A 27,451-nucleotide genomic window follows, 5' to 3' on the forward strand; every position below is an offset into this window, starting at 1 on the left:
AATAGTAGCCTACAATTGTTCTTCCGGCAAAATGTTATTAAAGTACCAACGTTTCGACCACCTATTCGGGAAATCTTCATGGCAAATATAATTGCAACTAAAGGCGAAAAAATATATATTTATATACCAGACAGACAATAAAAGATAGAAAACAACAAACAAATAATGAGCCACGTTTTAAATAACGAGGCGCGAAAAAACGAGATATACACCAAATGGCCCGGTTCAACCGAGATTTTACTGAAAATTTAAAACGCGTAGAATATTTTTTTTATATCAGGCTACGCTAGAAAAGTATCCAAACATTACGGTAATACATGTAGTTTGGGTGACAATGTACACAGTCTTTTCTCGGGATTCGAACCTACGACCGCTTGAACAATCACTGGAACTCGTACGCCAGTGTGACGAGATACTGACCACTGGGGGCGGTGCGGAAGACTTTATCTCAACTAGAACTTCTGTCGACTTGTAACACGAATAACTCGGGTCAGAGTGAGTCCGCCATACACAACGGAGGGGAACGGACTCGGGCCGATTCCCACTTTTACCTGGCGCCCACAGAGACCCCGGAATTCCATTTTTTGTTGTTGATAAAATCGATTATTTTAACAGATATGCCAATCACGGCTGCGGAGTCGGACTCGCTGCCAACTGGAAATTGTAAAGTTGGAATAGCAAATGGTGATATTTTCCGACCATGCATTGCGAGTGAATGAATTATATGACACCCAATGAGTGGATTGCTGAATATTCTGCGTATTTAGTTACGTTAATTGGTGGAATGCAGGCTGTAGAGCCAGGGCCGGACTCAAGCCTCGACGAAACCGCACATTTGGCCGGAGTCAAACTCTAGGGTTATTTTTAACCGACTCCATAGCCCTGATGCAAATTTCAAGATTACAACTGTACTATTGGCTTTTTCAGGCTATTTAACTCATCTACATTGCCAAAAATTTGTTCCGACTAAAAAATAAAAATAAAATATTGCCGTTTGATAAAGTAGCATTTTTTGGTTACTACGCTTACACGTCATATTTATTGATGAAAAATGCTAAAGGACAAAACCTTGTCGGAAAAGCGTACAGATTGACATTTACCGCGAAAAGTGAATCCATCATGGATCTGAGGTTGAAACATTCTATTGTGACATTTGGGGGGAAATTACGTTATTTTCGTTATTTCGTTGAGCTAAAAATGTTTAAAAATGTTATCTCGGCGCTGCAGTGCTCATTTTCTTGCTTTATATGGCATAAATAATAAATCGAATAAGATTAGCTATAGCAGTTTAAATTAATCGGTTTCCAGAAAAAGTATATATTAAGGTTTAAATAGGCCTTTGAATTAATTTAACATTTAAACTACAAACTTTTTTCACCTTAAAGTCTCCGAAAAACTATAAAATTAAAAAAATCAGCGTTATTTACCTACTTTAGCAATTCCACATTACCCCTAAATAAATAAAACGAACTATGGGCGCGAGGTTAGCGGCGAACAACTCGCACATTTATGGACGTTGAGCTCTTTTCGTGTGAGGATCCAACGGTAGGTTGACCGAGTTTTAATTCGCCTTTTTAATCGAAGATAATCTCCTTTGCACTGAATGTTTTGTGGATAAAGTACAAGTTTTTAGTTATTATTCAATGTCGAGATTTATTGTCAATGGTTTAGTTGTTGTTTATTTGGTCTGAAGTGCAGTTTTAGTTTGGAACAAAGGAAGTCGCATTGTTTTTGTCACGTGTCGTTAAAATGATGTGCTAATAAAATCAAATGATATTTAGTTGGTTTGTGCTTGTATTTTAATTGTTCGGTAATACATTTACGTTGTGTTTAATTTCTGGAGTTTGTAATGTATGAAAAAGTTGTCACTGTGGTGAAATTGAAGTGGGCGTTTGTACAAGTATCTTCGTGTCAAAAACACAACAATTATATAGAAAAGAAGGCTGGGCGCTGGTCTAAAATCCTACCACGTTTTTGTCCGGAAGTTTATAATTGCTAAAAATATTTGGTTTAGGGTGAGAGTTAGCGTTTTGTTGGGTCAAGTATTATTATTATATTTATGCAACAATGCGTTAAATTCGTTGTTTCGACATCTCGTTTCGTTATTGTTAAAATGAATGTGGTAAGATTTAAGACCAGCGCCGAACGCTGTAATGTTCTGCTAAAGTCTATCAATTTATTGATATAGATAGTAGCAACTACTTAACAACTTGTATTTTAATGTAAACATTTTTTCCACACAATTCTTAAAATTTGGCAAAGTCCAATTCCTTTGTTCAATCTGTATAAATTTTCATTTAGCTTTTTTTGTTACTTACAGTGAAAAATGGGGCGCGTTATTCGTTGCCAACGTAAGGGTCCGGGAGGAATCTTCAAAGCTCACACCAAGCATCGTAAGGGTGCCGCAAAACTTCGTTCCGTTGACTTCGCTGAACGTCATGGATACATCAAGGGAATAATCAAGGTGAATAGAAGAGATATTCTTAACTTTCAGTGTCTAAAAGTTTAAAATAAGTCCATAGAATGTTTAAATGTGTTCAGTATAACATTTTAAAGAATCTGTCTAAGTATATAGAATTTTTTAGGGATCTGGCCCAAATTTAAACAAAAGGCAAAATATTTGGAAGAAGTGTTCCCCTTCAAACAGTTTAAAGATCTTTTAGTAAATGTCATTTGTAGAACTTTACCACTCGCGTATTCGATTTTAGTGCAAAATACTTATTTTGGTTACTGTTGCTCTGAAATAATCCAAATGCGGAAAGATGGATTTTGTAACATACAAACTGCCTGCCAAAATTTTAATGTGCCCAACAAAGTTTTTCATACGTTAAGGTGAGGTGCTTTGGCATTATAGCTGTACATTTGATATATATCAGAAAAAGTCAAAAATTTTACCCACATACTCTCAACAGCGACATGGCTCTTCTATAGTTGTGTTGTTCGTATTTTGTGGAATAAGATAACCTGCCTCCTACGGCTGTTGGAACAAGACCATGTTTCAATGGAAACAAAGTGGCAAGGACAGCTTTAAAAGCAATTTTAAAACAATCCATTCATTGCCTATGATTTCACATTATTCTGGTCAAACATGTAGATGTTTTTTAACAATATCAACATCTGAAATAATTCCAAATAAGTAGTAGAATGTTGTTTGCCTGCCTATGACTTATTTCTCGAGCATGCTCTTGCACTTGTATGTTTTAGTTTATAAGTGCATATCGTGCTCCAGTTATCTGTCACACAAGCTTCAATATACAGTATCAGTGGCCTAGTCGTCTATATTGTATTAGATGTCATGTTGCTTGTTTGTAGTATCATTCATGCACTTCTGGATAACCCAAGACATAAGTGCATGTATGGTGCTACTGACAATGATACACACACAACAAATCAAAGCATTTTCAGCTGTTTTAAACGCAATGATTAGTAGTCTTGTACAATTTATAAGTGTTCTTAAATTAACTGTTTGAAAAGCTTTTGTGTAAATTGAAATTCTGTCATACATGTCTTAAGTTGTCCGTTTTAAAACCATGTTCATACTGAATTTGTTAAAAACACTTGTATTTACCACATTATTGAATAAGTCCTGTTACATATTCTATAATCTAAGACAAGCTATTAACATGAAAAAGCAGTCCACAATCTTTTTGGCCTGACACTTGCGACTAATGTTACTGATAACCACCTATGCTCCCAATGGTTTTATATTTCTGAAAAACTGAGTTATTTGGGCTTCATTTTGGGCTCAACATGTGTCATAATGTTTCTATGTTCCCTGTAGGACATCATCCACGATCCCGGTCGTGGCGCTCCACTCATCAAGGTCCAGTTCCAAGATCCGTACAAATATAGACGACGACTGGAAACCTTTGTTGCTGTCGAGGGAAACTTCACTGGTCAGTCCATCTACTGTGGAAAGAAAGGTAAAACGAATAAATTTAAGCTTATCCCAGAAATTGTTTTAAAAAGTAAGCATTATTAGGTTTTTATTCGCAAATGTTTTCAATCATTGCTTATTACTTTCTGTTAAAATTACAATGCACAATTTAGCCCTGTTGCTTAAAATTAGTATTTTCATAGTAATTTCCTTAGTATATTATTTGGTCTTAAATAAATTTATGTAGTTTATATGCAAACCTAATTTAAACCATAGTTTTCCTTTTTTTAAGCTGACCAAAAGCTTAGCAATGATGTCAGCTATATTTGATGATTTGTTGTACATTTTTGATCTTATTACCTTGTTTTTCAACTAATATTAGTAATTTTCTGCCATGTGCAAACCTGTAATTAATTTTTTTCAGCTCAGCTGACCATTGGCAATGTGTTGCCTGTTGGAAGCATGCCCGAAGGCACAGTAGTATGTGGTCTTGAAGAGAAGACCGGGGACCGGGGCAAGCTTGCAAAGACCTCTGGTAACTACGCCACCATCATTGCGCACAACCCAGACACCAAGAAGACCAGGGTTAAGCTGCCATCTGGAGCAAAGAAGCTCATGCCATCGGCGAACAGGGCCATAGTAGGTACGTTGATCCTTTCTAGGCTGACAGATTTGTTGTGTTTTTAAGTAGGTCTTTGAATATTTGCTTTATTACAGTAGTGCATACCTATTTTGTAAAATTTTCTAGAAAGTGTTAGGTTTTTTTTGTCTGCTAATTGAATGGCCTTTAGACGGATCTTAATGCTCAGCATAAATTTTAACACCTTTTTTTTGAGAACTAATGTTGTTAAAATACTACACAGATTGGCTGAAAAAGTTAAAAAGTTTGTAAAAGTATAACAGAGTGCATTTTAAAAGGAATGATTTCTGGGTATGCTAAAATTGTTAGTCAGTACTACTTTATCGAGCTACAAAAAATATTTCCTTGTCACTTAATAAACTAGGTGTTGTTGTGATTGTAAAACAACTGTGGTAACCACATTAGACAGCGACACTGCTCTTCTATAGTTGTGTTGTTCGCATTTTGTGGAAGAAAATAACCTGCCTCCTACGGCTGTTGAAACAAGACCATGTTTCAATGGAAACAAAGTGGCAAGGACAGCTTAATGACTTTGAGCAAGTTACATTTAGTTTTTAACTATTCACCAAATGCAGTTTTAATTTATTACAAACTTTAATGTTTTTGTTCTGATTTAAACTTGTTTTAACGAAAGCAAGACAATATTACCACTAGGGATGCTCAAAGTAGAATATCGAATCCTTGGATTCGAATCCAATTCTGCCGTTTATTTCGGGTAATTGGAACCATATAATTTAATGTTTTACCGCCGATTGTTGCGCCTAATGGGTAAGTTGGCCTGTCGCTGCGGCGACCAATTTATAGTGCTTGCTTTAAATGTAACCTGGTAGTGCAGTGTCAGCGTTTTTTCGGATAACGTTCGTCTAATAATTAAGTGTCACTCAAGCATTATCGGGCGAGCGACTAACGTGTAATGTCTGGTGTGGAGTTCGCAATTGCCCTAAATGCGTTAAGTTGCAAAAGTAATATTACGAACGTGCTGGCCGTCTACAAAATGCGCTATAGGGTTACTTGAGGTCAACTTTAGGCCAACATCCAGCGAGGTTATGCAGTTATGCACAGCGTAATTGTCAAGAATTCGTTATGTCAATAGTAACTTTGTATTCTTTGCAGTACATTATTTGACTGCATAACAGATCATGTTAGTCAAAAAAGAAGCACTAAAACCCAACAATGCTTTAAAAAACAGGACCGAATTGCTTAAGACTTCTGTGTGCAGTGTTTCATTGTACTCACTATTGGCAAAAATATAAGTTTTGGCAACAACCTGGACAGTTGATATAATACAGTTTACAGAACTGCTTCAAATGACAGTTGTTAAGAATGTTAAACATATGGGAGATTTTTTTATTATAATGTACACATGTTAGCAAATCGTTTGGGCGATTTATTGCTGTGATTATAGGCTCTGTGGGGTAGATTAAGATTAATCCCTTCCCCAAACAAAACCAAGGTTAGATAATTTAATAAAAATATACTAGGATTCGCTATTCTGGATTCGTTATTCTAGATTCGAAACCTATTATTCTAGAATACCTTGGGATTCTACTTTGAACATCCCTAATTACCACTCCTGAAAAAGTCCCAATTCTGATTTTAGGACCTCCCAAGTTTGTGATTTTCCTTAATTTTCCTTAGCACAATGTTCGGTTTACTATTTTGAGCTTTCAAAATTAATATTAGAATAAGAGTTGCATAATTAAATAGGTAGTCACGGTGAATATAATATGCAATATTTGTTACATATGGTAAAATTATTGCTGTTAGTTGTATGTAAAAAACAAATCCGTTTTGGTTGGAAAACAATGATATATTAACTGAATATCATCTAAAAAGTGACAGCTAACAATATTTTATATATTTTACTAATTGAGACACTATATTAACAATAATACATAAAACACATTTCAATGCAGGTGTTGTAGCCGGAGGTGGACGTATTGACAAGCCTCTGCTGAAAGCTGGAGCTGCTTATCACAAGTACAAGGCCAAGAGAAACTGCTGGCCTAAAGTCCGTGGTGTGGCTATGAACGTAAGTTGTTCTTCTCTTTATGCTGCTGTTTTAGTAGAATTTTATCATTGTACTTTGTGTGAAAGTGATGATCTTTTGACTGAATAATATATGTTGATCTACAAGAGGCTGTTTCTGATTCACACAATTAAAAACATTATAATTTGATTTTATTCCTATTCATTTCTACTTCTGGTAACACTAAAAAAAAATGAACTAAAAATACTTATATTAGCTAAATTAAAACACAGTTTTTCCCTAGTTTTAAATAAACTGAAAGCATAAATGACTTTATTAATATGTTATAATTATGTCACAAGTGCCAACAAGAATTAGAAAAACGTATTTTTCTCCCCTGAAAATATATACACATCACTAAATTCTGTTGTGCTAAACACCTTGTACAAATACAAGACATTTCCTATAACTCAAACTATTATTCAGCCCGTTGAGCATCCCTTTGGTGGTGGTAACCATCAACATATCGGTTCTCCATCGACGGTACGCCGCGATGCTTCCCCTGGTCGAAAGGTTGGTCTCATCGCCGCTCGCAGAACTGGACGTCTTCGTGGATCGAGATCCAAGGACAAAGAATAAGCCATTGGCTCTTTGCTTTGTTCAAATAAATCTATGTCACAAGAAACTCTTGTGGTTTCTGTTTTGGCAAAATTTAATGCATTTCGATCAGATGGCAGTTTATAATTTTGAGGCGTTTTGGTACACAAGTCAGAATATCAAAGCTATTCAAAGTTTGTTTTTAGCTTTTAGTTAGTTTGGTGTAGGTGGATTGCAATGGTTGAACTTCAGGTAAGAATTTTTATCAATTGCCTGTTATTTATATAGCACATGAACAGGTTAATTTTTTAAAACAATGTTTTTCTTTTAGTGTTAAACATTCAATTTGGAACTTGGAAACAAACTTCTTTGCAAAGGTCAACGAAACATTTATTTTTTTAAGACTATGTTACATATCTTTTTATTTAATTAGCAAAAAAATATAAATTTAAAATATTAAGGACTACTACTCTCTTAGTTGTAGATGTTAAAAATTATGGTGAAACTAAAGGCTTTTCTGTCAGAATTTGAAGCTTAATTATAAATATTGATTGTTTTTGTGGTTCTATTTTTGTTTGTGTGAAAATGATTATCTTCAAACTGAACATAACTTGATGAATTGCAAGAGGCTGTTTCTGATTCACACTTTAATTCAACAAAATTCTGCGCCGCTGATCCCTAATTATGTTTTTAGTAAATTTAATTTTGTTTCTAGATATTAGAAATGCTGAAACAAGAATTTGTGTAAAACTGCTGCTGGACTTGAAATTGAACTGAAAAAAAACTTTTCATTTTGATGGTTCACAGATTTATAAAAGGTATGAAAAATATCAAATATGAGAGGCTTAAAAACATATATATTAATAATTTGGAATAATTTTTAGTAGCAAATGCAAAAAAGTAATTGTAAAATTCTCAATGTTTTTGATGCAGTAGTTGATTATATAAGCACTGATTCTCTGTGTTGGTCAATTTTGCTGTAATTTAGGAGGTTGTGGATTAATATGTCACTGACTGAATTGAAGTGCTGCTCTTTTTCTGACAAATGTTAAGAGAACTATTGTATTGTTAATGTTTTGTATTACTTCCTTCTTTTAAGAGACCTTTCATGCCTTTTTGGGCTTGTACAGACCACCACTTTAATTGAACTATTGCAAGCTTTATTTTAACATTTTTAATGTTTTTTTCTAATATTTTGCTTAGTTAAGTTAAACCAACGATGCCTAGTTAGTGCAGAACACATTGTATACAATATTAACATGTTATAGAGGGCAAATTGTAAAAATTTATTTTGATATTTTCACATTTAAAATTGATGTTCTAATTTAAGTTTTTTTTTCAGTTAATGCAACGATGCCTAGATTATTCGATAAACTGATCTATCTCTAGACAAAATTGTAAAAAACTGGCATTGGTTCAAAAAAGTGATATCGGTCGATCTCTAACTTTTACAAATGTTGCTTTTTAGTGAATGGACGAGGAGGACATTTTGTTGAACGAGTTTGACTTTGATGATATTGATGAATCGGGACCAAGTACTTCAGCAGCTGCTCCTTCTACTGCTACTGTAACTGACCCTAATCAGGAGTTGCCTGAAAGTACTAAGCGAGAAAGTAAGTTATAACACACTATTCTTCATATAGAGGTTTAATTCAGTGGTTCTCAACCACCGGTCCACATAAACTTTCATGCCGGTCCTCCAAATATATAACAATGTTATATCTTAATTGCAAAATGCAAGATGTTAAAAGTTTGAAACTTTGTACGTCACGATGCTGCAATTGTGTTGTGCCCAACTGTTTGAAAGTATGCTTCACCAACTCGTTCCAAGTCTTAAACTTTAAAACCAGTTGTATGTGAAAAACTTTCTTACAACACTTGTATGATATCAAAAAGACAGCAGCGAATTGATCATTAAATGGAAATTTCTATTCTTCGCATTTAAGTTACATACTTCTGTCGTAATTACATTTTGGGTTGAATTTGATTTTTGAAGGTTCACCGGTCCTTAAAGTCAGACTTGATTAACCAATTTATGTTTTTGATTTACAATTCATTATTAGGAATATTCTTAACACCGGAGGATAGTTGTTGTAACTTGCAGTGGAACGTAACATTTTTTTTTCAGTTTCTAGTGATTTATTTGCTGAATTTCTGCAAGTTGCAATTCACCAAATCCTCTACGCGCGATGTTTGTATCCCAGAGGAATTTTCGTACAGCGCAAGAAATACGGAGCACTCGTTTACATGTCTTGCCACCCTGGTGTTAACGACTATATAAGGAATGTGGCTGAATCTATCAAACCAATGGTTTTAAAAGTAAGTGATGAAGTTTCTATCAGCAGTTATTTAGGTTTTAAATAATTATCAAATAGTTATCTCCGATGCAGAAACAGTTTTTGATTGTTGGATTTTATAATTAATATTAAAACAGTTACAAAATAAAGTGAAATTATTAAAATAAGATTTAAGAGTGATTTAAGTCTTCAAAAACCCATAAATGGTCTTTTCGTGAAAAATCTTAATGTCTTTTAATAACCTGCATAAAATTGTGTGACAACCCGGCCCAAAAACCCTTATTCCTGGTTAAAGAACTTTGCAAATGTTTTGGCTCATCTAAATAATTACAGTAATATTCTATTTTGTAATCAATTTTCTTACCCATACAAATTTCAGGCAGCAGCTTGATTCGTTACTAATCTTGCTAGTGTTCAATTGTATGGAAAATTATACACCAGTTTATGTTTGACCTGTTCGGCTTGATTCAGGCCGGTTAAGCATAAATACATTTTACACCTCGAAAAATTAAGTTTAACAACTTGTAATATGAAAAGTGTTTGTTATGGTAATAAGCCAATAAAACTCAGTTTAAAAACCTGATTAAAACCAGGAAAATGAGTTTTTTGTTTATAAACGCGTCAACGGAACAGTGATCGACCAGCAAAAACCTGCCTATGGGTTTGGATTACATAAAGATAGCCCTTTTAATAGAAATACTTTTATAGCCCTTTTAATAGAAATACTTTTATTTTGTAGGATGTGGTCCCTAAAGTTGTATTAGTTGTGCAAAACCACGGTGAAACTGTTGAACAGTTCATGTTCGAAGTCAACTATTTCAGCAAAAATAAAAGGTAAAAGGTTATTAACTTCTCTTTCCTCAAATGTTTTGATACATCTTTATTTTTAGTTTTTGTTTTTAATAATAAAGTCTTCTGTTGGTATATTTTGATCTTATTTAAGGCTGTTTTTTTTAACTATTACGGTTTTTAGTTTGATTAATCAAGAAATTTTGTTTTAGTGCCCCTGATCATTTTCTGATGCAATTAGAGGAACATTTACGGTCTACCATCTTGAAAATCCACACTTGTGAAGCCTTGTTAGGCCAACTGCCTGAAACTTGCACTTTTGAGGTAATTTATCACCAAACATTTTTATAATTTTGGCTGGAATTTCTATTGCTATTCTTTAACAGAACTACGTATTCTTGGCGGGTATACTTGGCGCCTGTCACTTAAATGTCTGATATAATTGGATCCAATACCAGATGCAGTATCAGTCAGCAGCTTGAATGAATTTGGCACTTCAGTTATCATTATATAAGATTAAACAGGCCATACTTCTATTAAAAAAGGTGAATATGGGGTATCCGCATCAACAAAAATCTATTGGGACATTTCTACTTAAACCTATTGTTTGTGTGAAAGTGATGATCTTTTGACTGAATAATATATGTTGATCTACAAGAGGCTGTTTCTGATTCACACATTACACTGCTATCGGTCCTATAATATTTTCCAAAACCTTTAGCTGTCAAAATTGCACTGGTTGTGTGTTTAGGGATTTCCCATACTTCGTTTGTATTTCGTTTTTTCATAAAGGGCCCTGATGACCGTGGGCCTAGGTATTTAACAATTGCGGGCTTAATATAAAGTTTTTATTTGACGAAGAAAATATAAATATCTAATCTAAAACAAACGTGTAGTGAGCTTTAGATAAATCTCTAATTCAGAATTTCACCAAAATCAAGTTTAAAATTGCATCCAACAACATTTCATAGTATGTTATTTCAGTGGCAAAAATTTGAGATCATTTATTTTTGAACATATTTTAATCTATTAGAGTCTTAACTTTTTTACACCTGTAATTATATAAAACTTTTATATTATAGGTCCAGGTTCACATTCGCGGTAATAGCATAGTAGACCTCCTCCATTGCAATGATTCTCCTGTTGTTTGGGTGGAATCGGAAGACCAACTACCAAATGATGCAGTTCTTACACCACTCAAGTCTATTACAGACTCACCGCTTCTTAAAATGCAACTACTATTGGTCCACAAAAAACAAGATTAATCTCCTCCGAATTTACTTGTTTTGTGAACAAATATATTTTCTTGTTCTGACACGTTTGTGAAAAATGTCTTGTAATTGCACTTTTTGTGTTTTGTAATGTTTACGAAATGTGTGGTACTTTATTTTCTTATCGTTAAAATACACTTAGAAAAAAATCAATGCTACCGGACTTATATTTTTGCTATAATGCAGTGTTTCCTGATCGTTTTGAAAGTCTTTCAAAATGCGTTGTGGAGAGTGAAGACACCACAATATTATTTTACGGCTTCTCTTACATTACTTAGCGTACCGGCTTGAAAAACGCCGAAGTGTTTAAGAGAAACAGTTGCTGCTCCGAATTGTCCGTTGAAATTCTTGATTGAAAAAAAGGGCAAGGACTTTTTGCTCAAAATTCCGGGTTGAACCAGTTTAAGGCGGTTCTAACCGGTTTTCGCAAAAAAAGTAGTGTAAATTTCACAATAAAATTGCTTAAATTGGCTTTAGCCTCAGGCGTAAACTTCTGGAATCCATTAGAATGAAACTAAAAAAACGTTTAAATTAGGCCTAACTGATTTATTTTCAATTCTTAGGGAATATTCTCAGAAACAATAACATTTACGACTATATCGGAATTAAAACATGGCGATAAACTTGTATGGAATAAGTAGAATCTATTTTTGTTTTACAACGTAAAATTAGCATTTTTTTAGATCAAATTTTGAGAGCCAAAATGAAATTAATTTATGAGGAAGCAAACAAATAAACCAATAAACAAAATTAAAATCTTTACAACGGTAATCTAAAAAGGCCTAGGCATAGTAGCCAAGCAAACTAAAATTATAGGAATCAAGTAATAAAAGACAAACAAAATTTCTCAATAAAAATCACCAAGAATAAGAAAAAAGAGGGAAAATTTATGTAAAGAAAAAAATCGGGTTGTGGAGTCAAATAATGTGAAAATCTCGGCTGTGAATGAAAAAAAAACAACTATTGACCTTCTTTCTTTGTGTGCATAAAAGAGTCCAAGCGGGCCTAAATCATGGCAATATACGCCAGTTATGATAAATTATTGCCAAACTTGGAATTAGGTCTGTGCTTTGATTAAATCAGTTGGCCTCCTACACAGCATTGAAAAGCACACAAGTAAAAAGTTTCAATAATAAAGATTTTGGGTTATTGGATAGAGTTCTCAAAATGGTATAAAACAGGGATGTCCAACCTGCGGCCCGCCTGATATTTACGTGCGGCCACCACTAATTCTAACTTTTCGTTTTATACTATAAAACAGTGGTCGGCAAACTTTTTTGTCGAGGCCCAAAGTACTCTTTTCATGATTATTGAAGGCCCACTATTAAAAACCACAACGTAAACAGTGGCGGATCCAGGCGATTTTATTTTAAAATGAAGTATTAGACGGCGCCTTGATGCCCAAAACACTGCCATGCCATGAAGTAAAACTTACAATAAAACGTATTTATACTATAAAAGAATTGACGCCCAAAGCGCGAAAAAGTTTTCGTTTACATAAAGTTAAGTTGCCAAAAATAGTTCAACAGACACTCTCAGGGTCACATTTGGCACGTGAGCCTTTCCAAGCTGAGCCAATTTAATAATTCTATGCCACAACAACTTTTAAAATAAAGTTTAATAAATGTACGGCTATCACGCGGTCCACAACTACATGATAAAACAAAGCTATTCAAAAGTAACTCGCGGCCCACTAAAATGGCTCTGCGGCCCACATTTGGTTTGCCGACTATACTGGTATAAAAAATTTGTTGAAAAACAACAATAGTCTCTCATTTTGTTTCTTAAGGAGTGTCAGCGTTAAGCAAAGTTGCTGGTGTAAAGGTTTTAGTGTTATTGAGCGCTACTTGTGTGCAGGGCTGCGGAGTCGGTTAAAAATAACCCGAGTCCGCCTCCGGTCAAAAAAATAAACCCGAGTCCCGAGTCCGACTCCGGTCAAATGTGCGATTTTGTCAAGTCCCGAATCCGGCCCGGACTCTGCAGCCTGTATTCGGCCTATTTGCGTAACTAAAATAACGTGGATATTCAGCAATCCACTTATAGGGGTGTCAAATAATTTATTCACTCACAATACTTGGTTGGGAAATATTCCGCCATATGCTATCAACCTTTACATTTTCCCGTTGGCGGCCATATCAGTTTTAAAATTTGGTACTGCGCCTGCGCATGTCGGACTTGGGACTCGGGTAGTTTTACGAGGTCTTACTCGAGTCCCGAGTCCGACTCCAGCAAAACAAACCGACTCCTCGAGTCCCGAGTCCGACTCCGCAGCCCTGGTTGTGTGTACGTCTGTTATGCCGGGTCATTGCCAAATAATTAGGTCTGTGCCTTAGTTAAATCAGTAGGCTTATACAGCAGCGAAAAAATATACAAGTAAAAAGTTTCTATCATAAGACAAGCAAAACTCTTATAACAATCAATAAGAAGTAAAATTAATAATAGAAGCAAAATTTCTTAGGAATCAACAAGAAAATATAGAAAATACAGGGAAAAACTTTAAAATGGTGTAAAAAGTTTGTTAAAAAAACAGCAATAGACTCTTTTTTGGTTACTTGTTTTAAGCTTAAGGTTTTAAAAATTATACTTTAGTTATGCAGAGTCATTGTCAAATAGTAGAAATAGGTCAATAAAAAAAAATAACAATACAAGGAATTTTAAACAAGCAAAAACCGACCAGCAAAATATTCAACAACAAAATTAGGAAAATATACGGGAAAAACCTTTCAGCGTGGTATAAAACGTATTGTGAACTTTTAAACGAATAGTCCTGTGCAATGTCGGCTTTAAACAAACCACAACTTCTGTTGTTTTTTTTTACTTGTTCAAGTGATAAGGCCTTTTAAGCCAATTTAGTGTTTCGTCGATGGTATCAATGTTGAGACCGAAATTACTAGTGCTAAAATGTTAGTTCGTCACTGTTTATGAAAAAAGTGAATGCACTAAACGTAAACACCGAAACGCAACCCTAATCATCCAAAAAACGTAAATACAAGTTTTTGAAGCAGTATTTTTATAAATGATTTAGAATGATTGAATATGACGAGTGTTGAATCATGATCGTATGCGTGAGTTGTGCTGAGTCAGATGCAATCGTAGGCGCTTTCCTCTTGTTGTGAAGATCCAGCTGACATCATGTTCTGGTAATTACTTCCCTGTGGTCTGGGTCTTTGGCTTGGGTTGGGAAGATAAGGGTTGCCAGCAATTGGAACTTCGTAGTTTCTAAAGTAAAAAAGTATTCTTTTCTTTAAGAAATAGTCACGTAATAGAGTTAACATTTTTTTTTTTTTTTTTTTAACTGGGAATTTGTAAATGATATAAAGTTGCGTAGTAAGATGGGCTATCTGGTTTTATGATTGACCACATATAACTAATTGTTTTAACTATGGACTTAATCCGTGAACAAAAATCCTGTATGGTCAAAAGTAATGACATTTTATCAGAAACAATTAAACACATGTTGAATAATTAGGAGTTTTAGAACTTACCCAACATTTTCAACTTTACCGGGAATGTCTTTGTTAAAACGAACTGAAGGTTCATTGGATTCTGTAACAACATTGTTACAATTACTTTCTACAACAACAAACTAAACATGTTTTTGCGTTGGCGTGACATGCATACGACCAACAGAGTAAGCTAGTGAAAATAAAGTAAATTTGATTCTAGTAAAAACATTGTTACAAATACTTTTTACAACAACAAACTAAATTATTTGTTTTTGACAAGTAAAACTCATAGTTAAAAAAACAGGATCAGACGTTTGGTTTAAAAGGAACATATTTCGCCAAGTGGCATCATTAGTTCCTTAATTCGAATTAAAATTGTTTTTACGTTGGAGTGGCTTATATATCACTAAACTAGGAGATGTAAAAAATATAAATAAATTTAATCTAAGAGATTATTGCTTTGACAACTGTCAACCGCTACTTTAAGTAAACAAATAACAGAAATAATACAACAACAAACTCAAGAGTTTTCTACGTAGGCGTGGCAAATGTGCGACTAAACCAGTAAGGGCGGATGCAGGTGGGCAAATGATCATACTTCTTCATAAACAGCTTTTATTGCCTGTTTTATTTAATCGAATGCAAAAACAACTTTATTAAACACGTAAGTACAAAAAATTGTTCATGCTTGGCTTGAATCTAAGTTACGTGTCTCTTTATGTCTTTGTCCATGTTGCATTGTTTAGCCCGAAGGCTCTGACCACTTTAAATTGAAAGTTTGGTCAACTTAAACTGTAAAAAGGCATTTCACGCTACACACAGGTGTTTTTCGTACTTGTAATATAATCGTACTTCTAATATAAAAAACACGTCACGCTTTGACGTATTGACGTTAGTTGTGACGTCACGTTTGTGTGTAATTTTGTGACGTCATCCTCAACATTTTTTATCCTCATCTTGGAAAAAATCCAGGATCCACCCTGACTGTAACCCAATTTGATAACTATTACTTTGTACCCATATTTTCAATAAAAAATACTTGAAATATTGGCCCATACTTACTTGGTTTTCCTTTGAAGCATAAAACACGAAAATGCTTCAAAGCTCCGATGATTAGAACGACAAGCGATATTATGAGCAGGATAGTGACAATAAGCAGCGATGATAGAGGCACTGAAGTGTTGGCTTGTGGGGGAGGGACTGCCGATGTTGAGCTATATAACCAAGTACTTGGCGCTTGTGGCTTTGTAGTTCTTGCGCTGACTCGCACAAGAAAGTGCTGGCTTGTATAGAACGGAGGTCCTGACTCTATTGTGACATTATACTCGCCCAGGTCTGAGTATGAAGCCTGAAACAAGATTTTTTCTCTTATATTACAGGGGTGGGAAACTAACAGCCTATCTGTCTTTTGTGGCCAGAAACGAATTTGTGTAAAGTATACAACACTTATTACTTTTTTAAATGATCTAAATTTTTTAATTGATTTAGGTTTTGACAAGTCCGTTAATAACAAAGCATGATAAAATTTTCAAGTATTATTCAACAAAAATACAGCTTAATCTTTTATGTAAAACTTTACTTACGTTTATAAAGTGAAGAACAACTTTGTTGAGATTGTCCTCATACTTCTTGTAGATGTTTCCAACATGTTTTCCTTCATGCAAAGGTTTAAAATGTCAACAGGGTTTATCCAGTGTGGATCTCCGATAATATCGGATCGGAGCCAATACAAGATGCCAAGTGTTAGTATCGCTACCAGTCACAAATCTAGGGCAGTGTCGGTGCCTTATCGAAGTCAAATTAAAGTAAAATGTTCCGCCATGATTTGACATCCAACGGAGTGATTTAACTTTAAAGTGTAGATTTATTAAAATATAGTCGGTTATCACTTGGACGTAACTCAACATAGTATAGTTTGCTTGTTTGAGTATAAAAATGACAATTTATTAAGGCTGGAATCGAGATAGTTTTGTCCAAAAACTTTGAGTATTGCTATTGGAATAAAATGTGATGTATCAGACATCTCATATCCGCAGTTGTAACTTTAACGCTTACCATGTTTTGTGGCTGTGACAGCCTCATTGACAGGAATTGGTGGATTCGATTTAAAGTCGATAACCACGTACTCGTCGTGTTGTAATTCCACATAACGCATGTAAACTGCTTCGACTATTGGCGGATCTGTATGAAGTGAAATTTATTGTTAGTTTAGTTTATATGTTTCTTTTACTAAAGTGGCACCCTTTGCTGATGTCATCACCGTAAGATTTCGTTTGTTGTTTCTTTTTTTTTGACGTTTTTTCATTTATCTTACCTTTGCTCAATTTATCATACTATAAACCAAACTTACGAAGTATGTTGAGTTTCACGGATCTTTGATAACTCTGTTGTGACGTAACAGAGCTTTGATAACACGTCACATTCCGATTGTTATCCGCATTCGAGAAGTAAACATAAGCCCACGCCATCTGTGTGACGTAACAGTTAATGGCATTTTTCGAAAAACAAGGGTGGTTCTTTTTCAAATCAGAGGTTGATTATTTCCTCACCTTGGTGCCATTATAATAAATTTCTTCACTCCCTAAAATTGCGACCTTAGTCATTGTTGGATTGATGACGTCACAAAACATAAGTACTTTTACTCCATGTGTGAAAGTTTGGACAAGATTGCCTTTTGTTAAATCGAGGAACGAACCTGGAACGAAATGAACAGGGCGTAACAATTACAGTTATTTGCTGCCATTTCTTAGCTTCACAGATTGTTGTTTGTGACGTCATACCACGCGCTGATGTGTATAATGGCGCAATCGTGTGCCACTCATTTAAAAAGCCTTAATATAGCTCAAAACTAGCAGCATAGTCATTAACAAGGCGTATCATATTTGTAAAGTTAGCTTGCATAAATAATTTTACTACACTAAAAATAATTAAAAACCTTCGTGTTTTAAACAAGTTCTGGCGCATCTTGACCAGTTAGTCACAAAGGTGACTTAGATAGGCTGTTTGCTTAACTATAACTAATTTGTTTAGGCAAAAAAAAATTCGAATTTTTGGATCATGCATTAGTGTACGTAGCCTAATTGTTATTTTAAAATATACGTTGGTTCGTAGTTGTAACATGTACCGGTTTCGCGTTACTTTAAATTTTCATTTACTCTCTGTGTTAATTGGGTTTTCTCCACTTTTTTGTGAAAAAAAAGTTTCTACGCGATGTAAAGAAAACTTCAGAAGCACTGGACTTTTATGTAGGCTACAAAAAAACGCTAGAAAGGCTGTGTATTTCCAAACTCACCATTCCAGCATTGTGGTCGTTCTTTAATCCACTTTGCTCTAGCTCCACATGTGATGATTTCACGCGTAGAGTTCCTTTTGATAACACTCCCATTCACATTATCAACAAACACAGTGCTGCACTGAACTAAAACCTGGTCGTTGTATCGGAACAGTTGCTTGGTTTTTACATCAACAATATTCTCAGGTTTCGGACAATCTGTTAAAACGAAATAAAAATATTTTCAAGTCCGAGATATTTCAATATGTGAGACAATTTTTATTATTAGTACGCGGATATGTTAATTTAAAAAAAAATACGTATAACGGATTCGTTATGACTCTAAACAAAGTTGTACCTGATCGGGTTACTGCTTTTAAATGACTTGATGATTTTAATTAAATAAATTTTTTTTAATTATCGTTTATATAAACTTTACGAGAAAAACAATTTGCTTGGTTTTAATGTTTGTTGTGTAAAATTTTTACCGTAACTGATTTCAACAAATATAATTTTACACCCCCCTCCATTTTTGCCATTTGCCGGCTGCAGTTGTAAATCGTATGAGATCTTTAAGGCATAATTATAATATTCACATTTCACGTAAGGAAAAACATCTTGTTTTTTGTGAATTGAGGTTTACTATTAATTTAACCTATAACCGTATCTGACACCTATTTTTTATAGAAGTCTTTTTTAACACTTTTAGTTCATACACGAAACAAAACAAAATAAATTTAACAGCTTACGTTTAAGTTGTATAGGGAATGGTGTTTCGCTCTCGCAGCAGCAACTCATATAGGCGCTGATGTTATGACCGTTAATAAGATCAGGTCTGAGAAAAGTCACAGTGATGTTGTACATCGTTGAATTTAGCACATTTATAGAAACATTAGTAAGGGTTGCGTTGTAGTTTCTAACATAACCGAAATTGTATAATCTTGCAAGGCTTGTGGTTTTGCCATAGTTTTTTAAATAAAGTTGTGTTATGTGGATATAATTGGAAGACGGGTTTGACGTGATCACAACCGTGATATTGGGAACACCAACAGCCCAAGTGAGAGATTCTAATTCCTTGTTGTCTTCAGAATAAATCGAGAAACACGAAGCTGAAAATAAAAGGAGAAAGTTGTACATTTGATATTGTCTTTTATATTGCAGTTTACGAATCACAACGTTTAAGGTACTAAACAACATTTTGTTGTGAAATAAATAACTCCTTACACAACTCTGTTTCACAGGCAACGTATGTTTTGACTCTGATTAAAATAACATTGCATAAAACTAGAAGCACTAAAATAAAAACCTAAATACGCAAGCACCCTAGATATAAAATGAGTGATACTTCGAATATAGCCCGAGCGTTTTATTATCAATTTGCCGCAGAACAGTTAGCTCTATTTAGCCACTTTACCATCTGTAAGCATCTACCCATTTGCTATTTGTTCATAAAAATGTCAAACAAAACGTTTTCCAATTTACATCGATTTTAGTTTGTTACAAATAAAAACTTACTTGTTATCGTTTGCACTTGCGCCACATACTGGGCAATCACAATCAAAAGTATTAGGCACGAAAGCATATTTAAGATTTATTAGACCATTATAACATGAACTCCAAACAAAAATCTGTATGGAATGATGCATGGCATAGCGATATTTCAACACTGCAACCTACGCTTTGAATGGTGAATAACTGAATATATTAGAGAGGCAGACCGCCTCAATAGCAATTAGATTGACGTTTGAACGTCCAGTCACCGCAAAGCAACTGTTGACACTCAAAAACAAATTCCAACACTCTGTGATGTTTTACCGAATTTGTGTCAGCATTCTAAAGATATCCAAAAGCAAAAAACAACTTCAACAAATAATAACCAAAGTAAAGTTCAAGTCTGAGTCATTTCCAAGGCAAGTCAAATCCAAGTCAAACATTTTGCATCAAAAATTTTTGGTAAACTTACAAAATTGATTAACACTTTCATTCCGAGCAATGTTTCTTAAGTTCAAGTCAAGTCATTTGTTCAAGTAATGTAGGTCCATTTAAGTTATTTGCCCGTTATACTCAAGTCAAGTCATTTATTAAACAGTAACTTAAGTGCACTTAAATGAAGTAAAACGAAAAAAAACGTGGCCTTAAGTCATTACAACATAGAGCAAAACAAACTAATTAAGATTTGCTGAATTTACAAGGAAATGATAAGCTTTGATAAGACTGCCTTAATAGGTCTTATTCACTTTGCGAGAAAAAAGTGATATCTACGCAGAAACCAAGATAGGTTTTCCTAGCCTGCCTTGCCTAGAAAATAATCAGTAATGGATAGACTTAATTTAGTAAGTCTTTTTAAGGTTCCTGATATTCTATTAGTATGTACCTTTATCGTTGTCCAAAACAACGATTTTTTTAGAACTTGATAACAAATAATGCCCACACGTATGTATAATTATGTTTTTAAAATCCCTTTAGTAATATATACCAGTGTTTTTCCAACTGGGACCACGGACACCAAGGTTACGTGAGAAGCTAGGGTCCGCGTAATATTTCAAGGTAAAAATTATAGCCATTAAACCTAATGAGCCTTAATGATAACAATTAATTAATCATCTGATAACTTGTGTACAGTAAGTTTTTTACATGAGTACCGGTTTGGGTGTTGTGTCTTTAATCGTACCGTTTTTCTTTCTGTAAAAGAAATACTTTTTGAGCCCTATGTTATTTCAGGAAAGCAGAATTGATCCGCTAAGTAAGAAAATATTAAGATATTAATGGCACCCCTCCCAATCGGCCTCTATACGTTATGGGTATTGAAACGATATATTTTAATACTTTTCACGTTTAATAATATTTATTTAGATGAGTTATGACGTTATGATTCTGTTCAGCTAAAATTCTGTTTATAGATCAAATGCAAGAAATTAAGTATATACTGTATGTGTCAGACGCGGATACAGGATTTAAGTTCGGGAGGGCATGAATTTTGATATTAGAGATGACGTTACAAAGTTACGTCACAACGTGACGTCATTAAAGTAAACTGGAGAACACTACACAGTTCGTTTATTTTGTTAAAGTTTAGGGTTTAAGAGGTGTTACTTGATATATAACAAATAAAGCATGTCGCTTTTTACGTCTATTTGGGCCGTTATTTTCATCATTAAACTTATGATCACTTAATTGCTGTAGTGCAAAATACAAATTCTATTAGATGTGAAATTTCTACTTTCTTGCCTTAAAAATTGTTTTATTGTTTTAAATCTTACACAGATTTCCGTCTTGTTCGAAAACTGTACACAAAGATGATGTTACATTTTGATAACACAGCCAAAATTTCAAATATATATTTTAAATGTAAAGGGGGAAAAAGCTCTCGAGTCTCTGGTCCCTATGATCCACTGGTCCTGTCACGGCAAAATTGGTCCGGCTGGATCGATTAAGCATAGTTTACTTTAACCATTTAGACTTTTTCCAGGCTTCTTACGGTCGGATCGATTTTGGCGTTAGGTTTAGGGTTAGGGTTGGCATTTAAATAAGCGATTTTGAAGGCCGGACCAGTTTTGGCCCCGGACCAAATTTTGCGTTACAGTCCCACATCTCCCCTAATTGTATCAACAGTGGATCATTAAACATTGACTAACTCTGTGTCATAAGGCAAATCGAGATAATTAAGCGAATATGCAAGTAGCAATGCAATATTCACAATATCAATAAAAATACTACCTTTTTACCAAGTCGATCTTAAAGACAATAACCGAAAACCTTTATAAAATTAGGTTACTGTGCACTTTTATGTGGGTGAGCTAATGGCCGGTGTTAGATTTACCGAAAGACTGTTCTAGACTTGACACTTTCTTAAAACTATTCACCACTGAGAAAAGTCAGTCAAACTTTTCATCAATATGTTTTAAAACACGACTAAAATTGCACATAAATCGCTTACAAAATTAAAACAAACTAAAGTCAGCTTTTTGAAATTGGTCGTTCGGTTATTTTGAAATTTATCTTTCATTTTATCAAAAATATTAGTTTTGATATAAGTTCAAAGTCAGTTAACCTTGTTATATCTTTATTAGAGCAATATACAGTATAAAAAACGCGTGATTAACGACGCCTAGGTTATTTAAATCAATGTATTTCTAACAGGTCAAAATTTCCTCAAAATAAATTATTTTCAGGTCAAAATTTCCTATTTTTTTGCTCAAAAAATATTCGCCTTAGTCATGACAGAATAAATGTTGAGTCATGGTTGTACACGACATTAGTGCTGAGTCAGAAGAAAACCCTTTACTGCTATGGATATTTTCTAGTCGATGTCAATAAAGACATTGGTTCTTAATGACTTTCTTGTGGTTAGAAGCCTTGTCTAGGGTTGGGCTGCTAAGTGTTGCCGGCCGTTGGTACTTCGTAGTTTCTACGCTTTGCAAGAACAAGAGTTTTAAAATATAGGATGAAAGAGGTTTTGAATAACATTTAGAATACTGAATATAGGATAAAAGGAAGTTTTGAATATTTAGAATAATGTTCTTGGCAGATGACAGTTAAATAGCTCTTCTACGAACTTAGAAAACACTTCTTATATTCACGGAAAATAGTGTTTATAGAGCGAGAATCTATTGAACGTGTTTGTTTAGCGTGTTTAAAACAAACATCTGTTTAAAATCGTTATTCTATAATTCCTTCACCCCGAATGGCCCTGACGACGCAGTCGGCATCTGTAATTTGTTTTTTGAAAGCGAGCTATGCTACGTTTTACGAATGTACAATAAATCTATAGGCGACCTAACAATATGCACTTTGAAATTTAATGGCAGTTTGTTTAGTTTCGATTTAGTGGAGTTATAGGCAGAAGTGGGATTCAAATTTTCCAGTGAATGTTGCGAACTGCGAACCGGCTGAATCCTAATACTGACAACAGCCACACTAAAAAGCAGCAGTCGTGTTCTCATGACTAGTTGTACTTATGACGCAGAAATTCAATTTTCAGAAAAAAAACACAAAAAGAAAATTACTACAATTATAAAAAATATCACAACGGATGACTGTTATGTGAGAACTTGTCCAATGCACATTTTGAAGAAAAAAACACGTGAGCTACTTCGATTTCAAAAATCCGTGTATCAGATAAAGATGCAAAAATCCATTAACAGTAACCAGCAATGCTGCTAACCGATTCGCTGATCTTATAAAATTTCGTGGGATGGTTCTATAGAACTGGTGCGAACCGACTGAATCCCACCACTGGTTATAGGTAGTACGGAGGTCATGTCCCCCTGTTGAAATACACAATAGTTAATTTAACCACCGGCAATAAGTTTGCTTATAAGTATTATAATTATTTTTATAAATTGCTGTAACATCTCGAAAAATAGTTCGGCAAGCAAATGTAACCGACCCTAAATATTAGGCTTACATTTTGAACTCATTTTGTATTTATACTTGTTTGTGATAAGAAGAACTTACCCAACATTCTCAACTTGACTGGGGAGGTCTTTGTTAAAACGAACTGAAGGTTCAACACCGGTTTCTGCTAAAAACAATCTATTTTTTGTCTAATTCTAAGCATAGGGTATTTAGGTGGCACTATATCAAGACAAATTGTATTGAATTGTCGACAGACTTTTGCACAACCGTGCTTCATCTGGTTAAAGTAGATTTTTATCAAGCAAGGTTGTGCGAAATCTTGTCGAGAATCAGTATAATTCTTCTTTGTATAGTGACACCTTATCGCCCCGTTAAAAACAAGTAAATTAAAAAATCCAACTTGAAATTTAGCTTAAACTTTGAGGCGAAAAGTTATGTTCCCAAAATATTCAGGTAAAACATAAAAAACGTTCCTAAACAAGATGATGTCGGTTTACTCGATCTTGTTTGGCTTTGCAATCCACCTCCATCAAACTACATTACAGTTCCGTGTATAGTGTAGCCTTTTATGCCAATAAACAAAAAGTAAACACTACTAATAGATTGATGAGCCATCGCAGACTGATTCACAGTTGTTGAACACAAATGTGTGAGTGTGTGTATCTTTCAAAGTTTGTTGCAAGTGATTTGTTGGGTCTGTTATATGGCCACATAAAATAGTCCGAATAAAAAAAATTGCAACATTTGTTCCATGTATACTTGTCTAATCTGTATACCCTTCGTATACCATTCGTCAGTTATATACCCTAGCTCAGTGATTCTCAACCTTTTATGGCTTACGGCACTAGAGATGTCAACCGCGCAGCGTTTGGGACCGATTGAGCGGTATAGTCAAAATTCCGCGCAATATAGTCAAAAATAGTCAAAATTCGGTATAGTCAAAATTCGGCGCGAAAATAAATCTAAAAATGTTGCCGCACCGTGCCGCATTCTTTTTAGTTAATTAAATAGCAAGCAGTTTACTCATGGATGTTTCATTTTTAAAAGTAAGCTGCTGTCCTTACTTTTATGTTTAAACTAGCTCTCTAGGTGTTTGTATTGTGGGTTTTTTTGTTGGAATAAATGGCTTATATTACTCAATTTTTGCGGCAAGCGCAGCTTAAGATTTCGAAAATAATTTTGGTTGAGCGCAGATTGCGAACAACTTGACAAAGTGCGTGCAGCGAACACAAATTTTATATTCTCACCTTCTCTATACGGCACCACTCAAAATAATAAAGAGATTTTCGGCACCCCGACTGGAATTTTTGTTGAGTAGCCTACTTAACTGAAATGTCACAATAAATGGAACTGGAACAATACTATCAACTTAAAACAGATAGGGAAGGGTAATTTGAAATAATGGTCTCTAATCGTACACAAATAGTTGTATCAAGGAGCTTACCAATTGAGCAAAAATCGGATTCTTAAAAATTCTCAAATACCTATCGGCACCCTTGAGCATTAGAAATGGCAGACCAGGGCGCCGCGGCACCCAGGTTGAAAATCATTGCCCTAGCTTTTACATGGTTTACACTTAGGTAGGTTATACACATAGCGTATACTTGGTTGAATAGTACTGACCGAAACAGTCCCCCAAATTTCTCCAGCGGTTTCCCAAAAAATAATAATTAATTCGTTTAAGCAAATATGGCTATTTTTTAAGATTTAAATGAAACACTTGCGGTCTCTTAAAACTACCTAGCGGTCACCCAAACCAAACCTTAAAAAAAACTGTCTGTATGTGTGCCATTCGTATACTTTTTTCAGTTGTAGCACGAAGAAAATAAAATGTCTCCCTAGCATGAATAAATAAAATGTTGTAACTCACTTGGTTTGTCTTTGAAGCACAGAACCTGAAAATGCTTCATAACTCCAATGATCAGAACAATAAGCGATATCATGAGCAGGATAGTGACAAGAAGCAGCGATGATAGAGGCCCTAAAGTGTTGGCTTGTGGAGTTATTGCGCTTACTCGAACAAGGAAGTGCTGATTTTTATAGAATGGAGGTCCCGACTCTATTGTGACGTTGTATTCGCCCAGGTCTGCAAGAGACGCCTGAAAAAACAAAACATCCTTTTGTCAAAAACCGAACTGTATGTCGTAATTTGACATGAAGACATGCTGAAAACAGATTATGATGAATGCACAAAAAGTTAAGCATAAAGTCATGACAAACACAAAAAATACAAACTCATTAATATTTTATCTCAAACTTTACTTACGTTTATAAAGTGGATCACAACTTTGTTCAAATTGTCCTCGTACTTCTTGTAAAAATTTACAAAGTTTTTACCTTGAAAAAGTTAAAATACAGTTTAAATTCACAATTATGCTGTAACCAACAGTTTTGGTAATTTCAACTCTTACCATGTTTGGTAATGGTAACGGCGTTTAAACCAGAAACTGGCGGATTTGATTCAAACCCAATCTCAACATGAACGTCCTTATCTAATGTTATAGAGCGCTGATATAGTCCATCAAGAATTGGGGGGTCTAACGGCAAAGAAAGTATAACAGTAATGATTTTAATTTAAAGAAGTTTGCAATTTATATTTAAACAATAAAATAGCGTTCGTATTTTAAACGTCGATGTCAACTTACAAACGATATTAAGTTTCACGGATCTTTGATAATTTTGCTGTGACGTAACAGAGCTTTGATAACACGTAACATTTTGATTGTTATCCGCGTTCTAGAAGTCAACATAAGCCCACGCCATCTATGTGACGTAACAGTATATTAAACAATTGACTGTTCAATTTCAACACACTTTTATTCTTACCTTTGTGCTATTATAATAGACTTTTTCACTCCCTAGAATTGCGACCTTTGTCATTGTCTGATTGATGGCGTCACAATACACAAGAACCTTCACTCCCTGGTTAAAAGTTTGGACGGAATTGCCTTTTGTTAAATCGAGAAACGAACCTGGAATCATTATTGATTGTAAAAATAAATTAACAACTTGCCTTCTTTTACGAATTGTATTTTTGTGACTTGTAGTCAATTAATGAGCAAACACGATAGGAATGACCTAAAAATTCGCACATAAATAAACACTAAAGGATTAGACTACTTCCTGCTATTCAGCATTGAAATGCAATAGATCACATCATTGTCGAAGCTGAACCCCCATAGTTGCCAAGTTAGTGGTTAATAGCTTCATGTTAAAAATCAATGCCTTTTTAGAACACCATGACTACAACTATTACAAATATCTCACCATTCCAGCATTTTCGTTGTCTAATCCACTTTGCTCTAGCTCCACATGTGATGATTTCACGAGTGGAATTTATTTTTATAACACTCCCATCCACATCATCAATATACACAGTGTTGCACTGGACAGATGCCTGATCATTAAATCGGAATTTTGTGTTTAACTTCGCATCAGATTGAACAATATCTTCAGGCTGTGGGCAATCTGTTTAGTGTTGTTATAGTTTAGAAGCAAATTATAATCCACCTGGTTTGCTGTTATCTTATATAGGAACATTAATTTAAATGTATAAAATGTGAGTTTTGTTAAACAGACTGAACTTAATTCGCAATAAATTAGCGTTTTCTGATAAGAATCACACAAGTTTGTCGACTATATATAACCTACTCATAAAACAAGTTGCAATTTTTAAAATGCAAACATGAGTTGTATCTTTAAAATACAATTGAATATCTGCCTATTAATTATAGTTATATATGTAGCCTATTCGGTAAAATAGTTACAGAAAAATGCTAGTTAAAGTTAAATTACTTAGTTATTTTTTTTAAATCCACCAACTCACGTTTAAGCTGTATGGGAGATGATGTTTCGCTTTCACAACAGCAACTTATATAAATGTTGATGAAATATCCGTCAATCAGATCTGGCCTGGGAAATGTCACAGTGAAGTTA

At 34.4% G+C, this 27,451-nt stretch overlaps 2 protein-coding genes across 2 annotated transcripts; both read left to right on the forward strand.

The window, feature by feature from the left end:
- The first annotated feature begins 1,522 nt into the window (after positions 1–1,522).
- On the forward strand, positions 1,523–7,202 carry LOC146157579 (large ribosomal subunit protein uL2-like). The gene is made up of 6 exons (XM_083386711.1): positions 1,523–1,545; positions 2,321–2,464; positions 3,782–3,923; positions 4,302–4,520; positions 6,434–6,549; positions 6,973–7,202. The coding sequence occupies exons 2-6, from the start codon at positions 2,327–2,329 to the stop codon at positions 7,123–7,125; spliced, it is 768 nt and encodes a 255-aa protein (XP_083242837.1). The 5' UTR covers positions 1,523–1,545; positions 2,321–2,326; the 3' UTR covers positions 7,126–7,202.
- LOC146157580 (mitotic spindle assembly checkpoint protein MAD2B-like) lies at positions 7,203–11,593 on the forward strand. The gene is made up of 8 exons (XM_083386712.1): positions 7,203–7,335; positions 7,415–7,460; positions 7,799–7,901; positions 8,552–8,696; positions 9,212–9,402; positions 10,120–10,214; positions 10,382–10,493; positions 11,252–11,593. The coding sequence occupies exons 4-8, from the start codon at positions 8,555–8,557 to the stop codon at positions 11,432–11,434; spliced, it is 723 nt and encodes a 240-aa protein (XP_083242838.1). The 5' UTR covers positions 7,203–7,335; positions 7,415–7,460; positions 7,799–7,901; positions 8,552–8,554; the 3' UTR covers positions 11,435–11,593.
- The last annotated feature ends 15,858 nt before the right edge of the window (positions 11,594–27,451 follow it).

The sequence above is a fragment of the Ascidiella aspersa genome, chromosome 4 (genome assembly GCF_963924565.1).
Source record: "Ascidiella aspersa chromosome 4, kaAscAspe10.2, whole genome shotgun sequence".
Taxonomy (NCBI): Eukaryota; Metazoa; Chordata; class Ascidiacea; order Phlebobranchia; family Ascidiidae; genus Ascidiella; species Ascidiella aspersa.

Excerpts from the sequence above, each read along its gene's own strand:
- LOC146157579 (XM_083386711.1), top strand. The coding sequence starts at position 2,327 with ATGGGGCGCGTTATTCGTTGCCAACGTAAGGGTCCGGGAGGAATCTTC. Across the intron at positions 2,465-3,781 it reads ACATCAAGGGAATAATCAAG|GACATCATCCACGATCCCGG; the intron begins GTGAATAGAAGA and ends TGTTCCCTGTAG. Across the intron at positions 6,550-6,972 it reads TCCGTGGTGTGGCTATGAAC|CCCGTTGAGCATCCCTTTGG; the intron begins GTAAGTTGTTCT and ends ACTATTATTCAG.
- LOC146157580 (XM_083386712.1), top strand. The coding sequence starts at position 8,555 with ATGGACGAGGAGGACATTTTGTTGAACGAGTTTGACTTTGATGATATT. Across the intron at positions 10,215-10,381 it reads TATTTCAGCAAAAATAAAAG|TGCCCCTGATCATTTTCTGA; the intron begins GTAAAAGGTTAT and ends ATTTTGTTTTAG. Across the intron at positions 10,494-11,251 it reads CTGAAACTTGCACTTTTGAG|GTCCAGGTTCACATTCGCGG; the intron begins GTAATTTATCAC and ends TTTATATTATAG.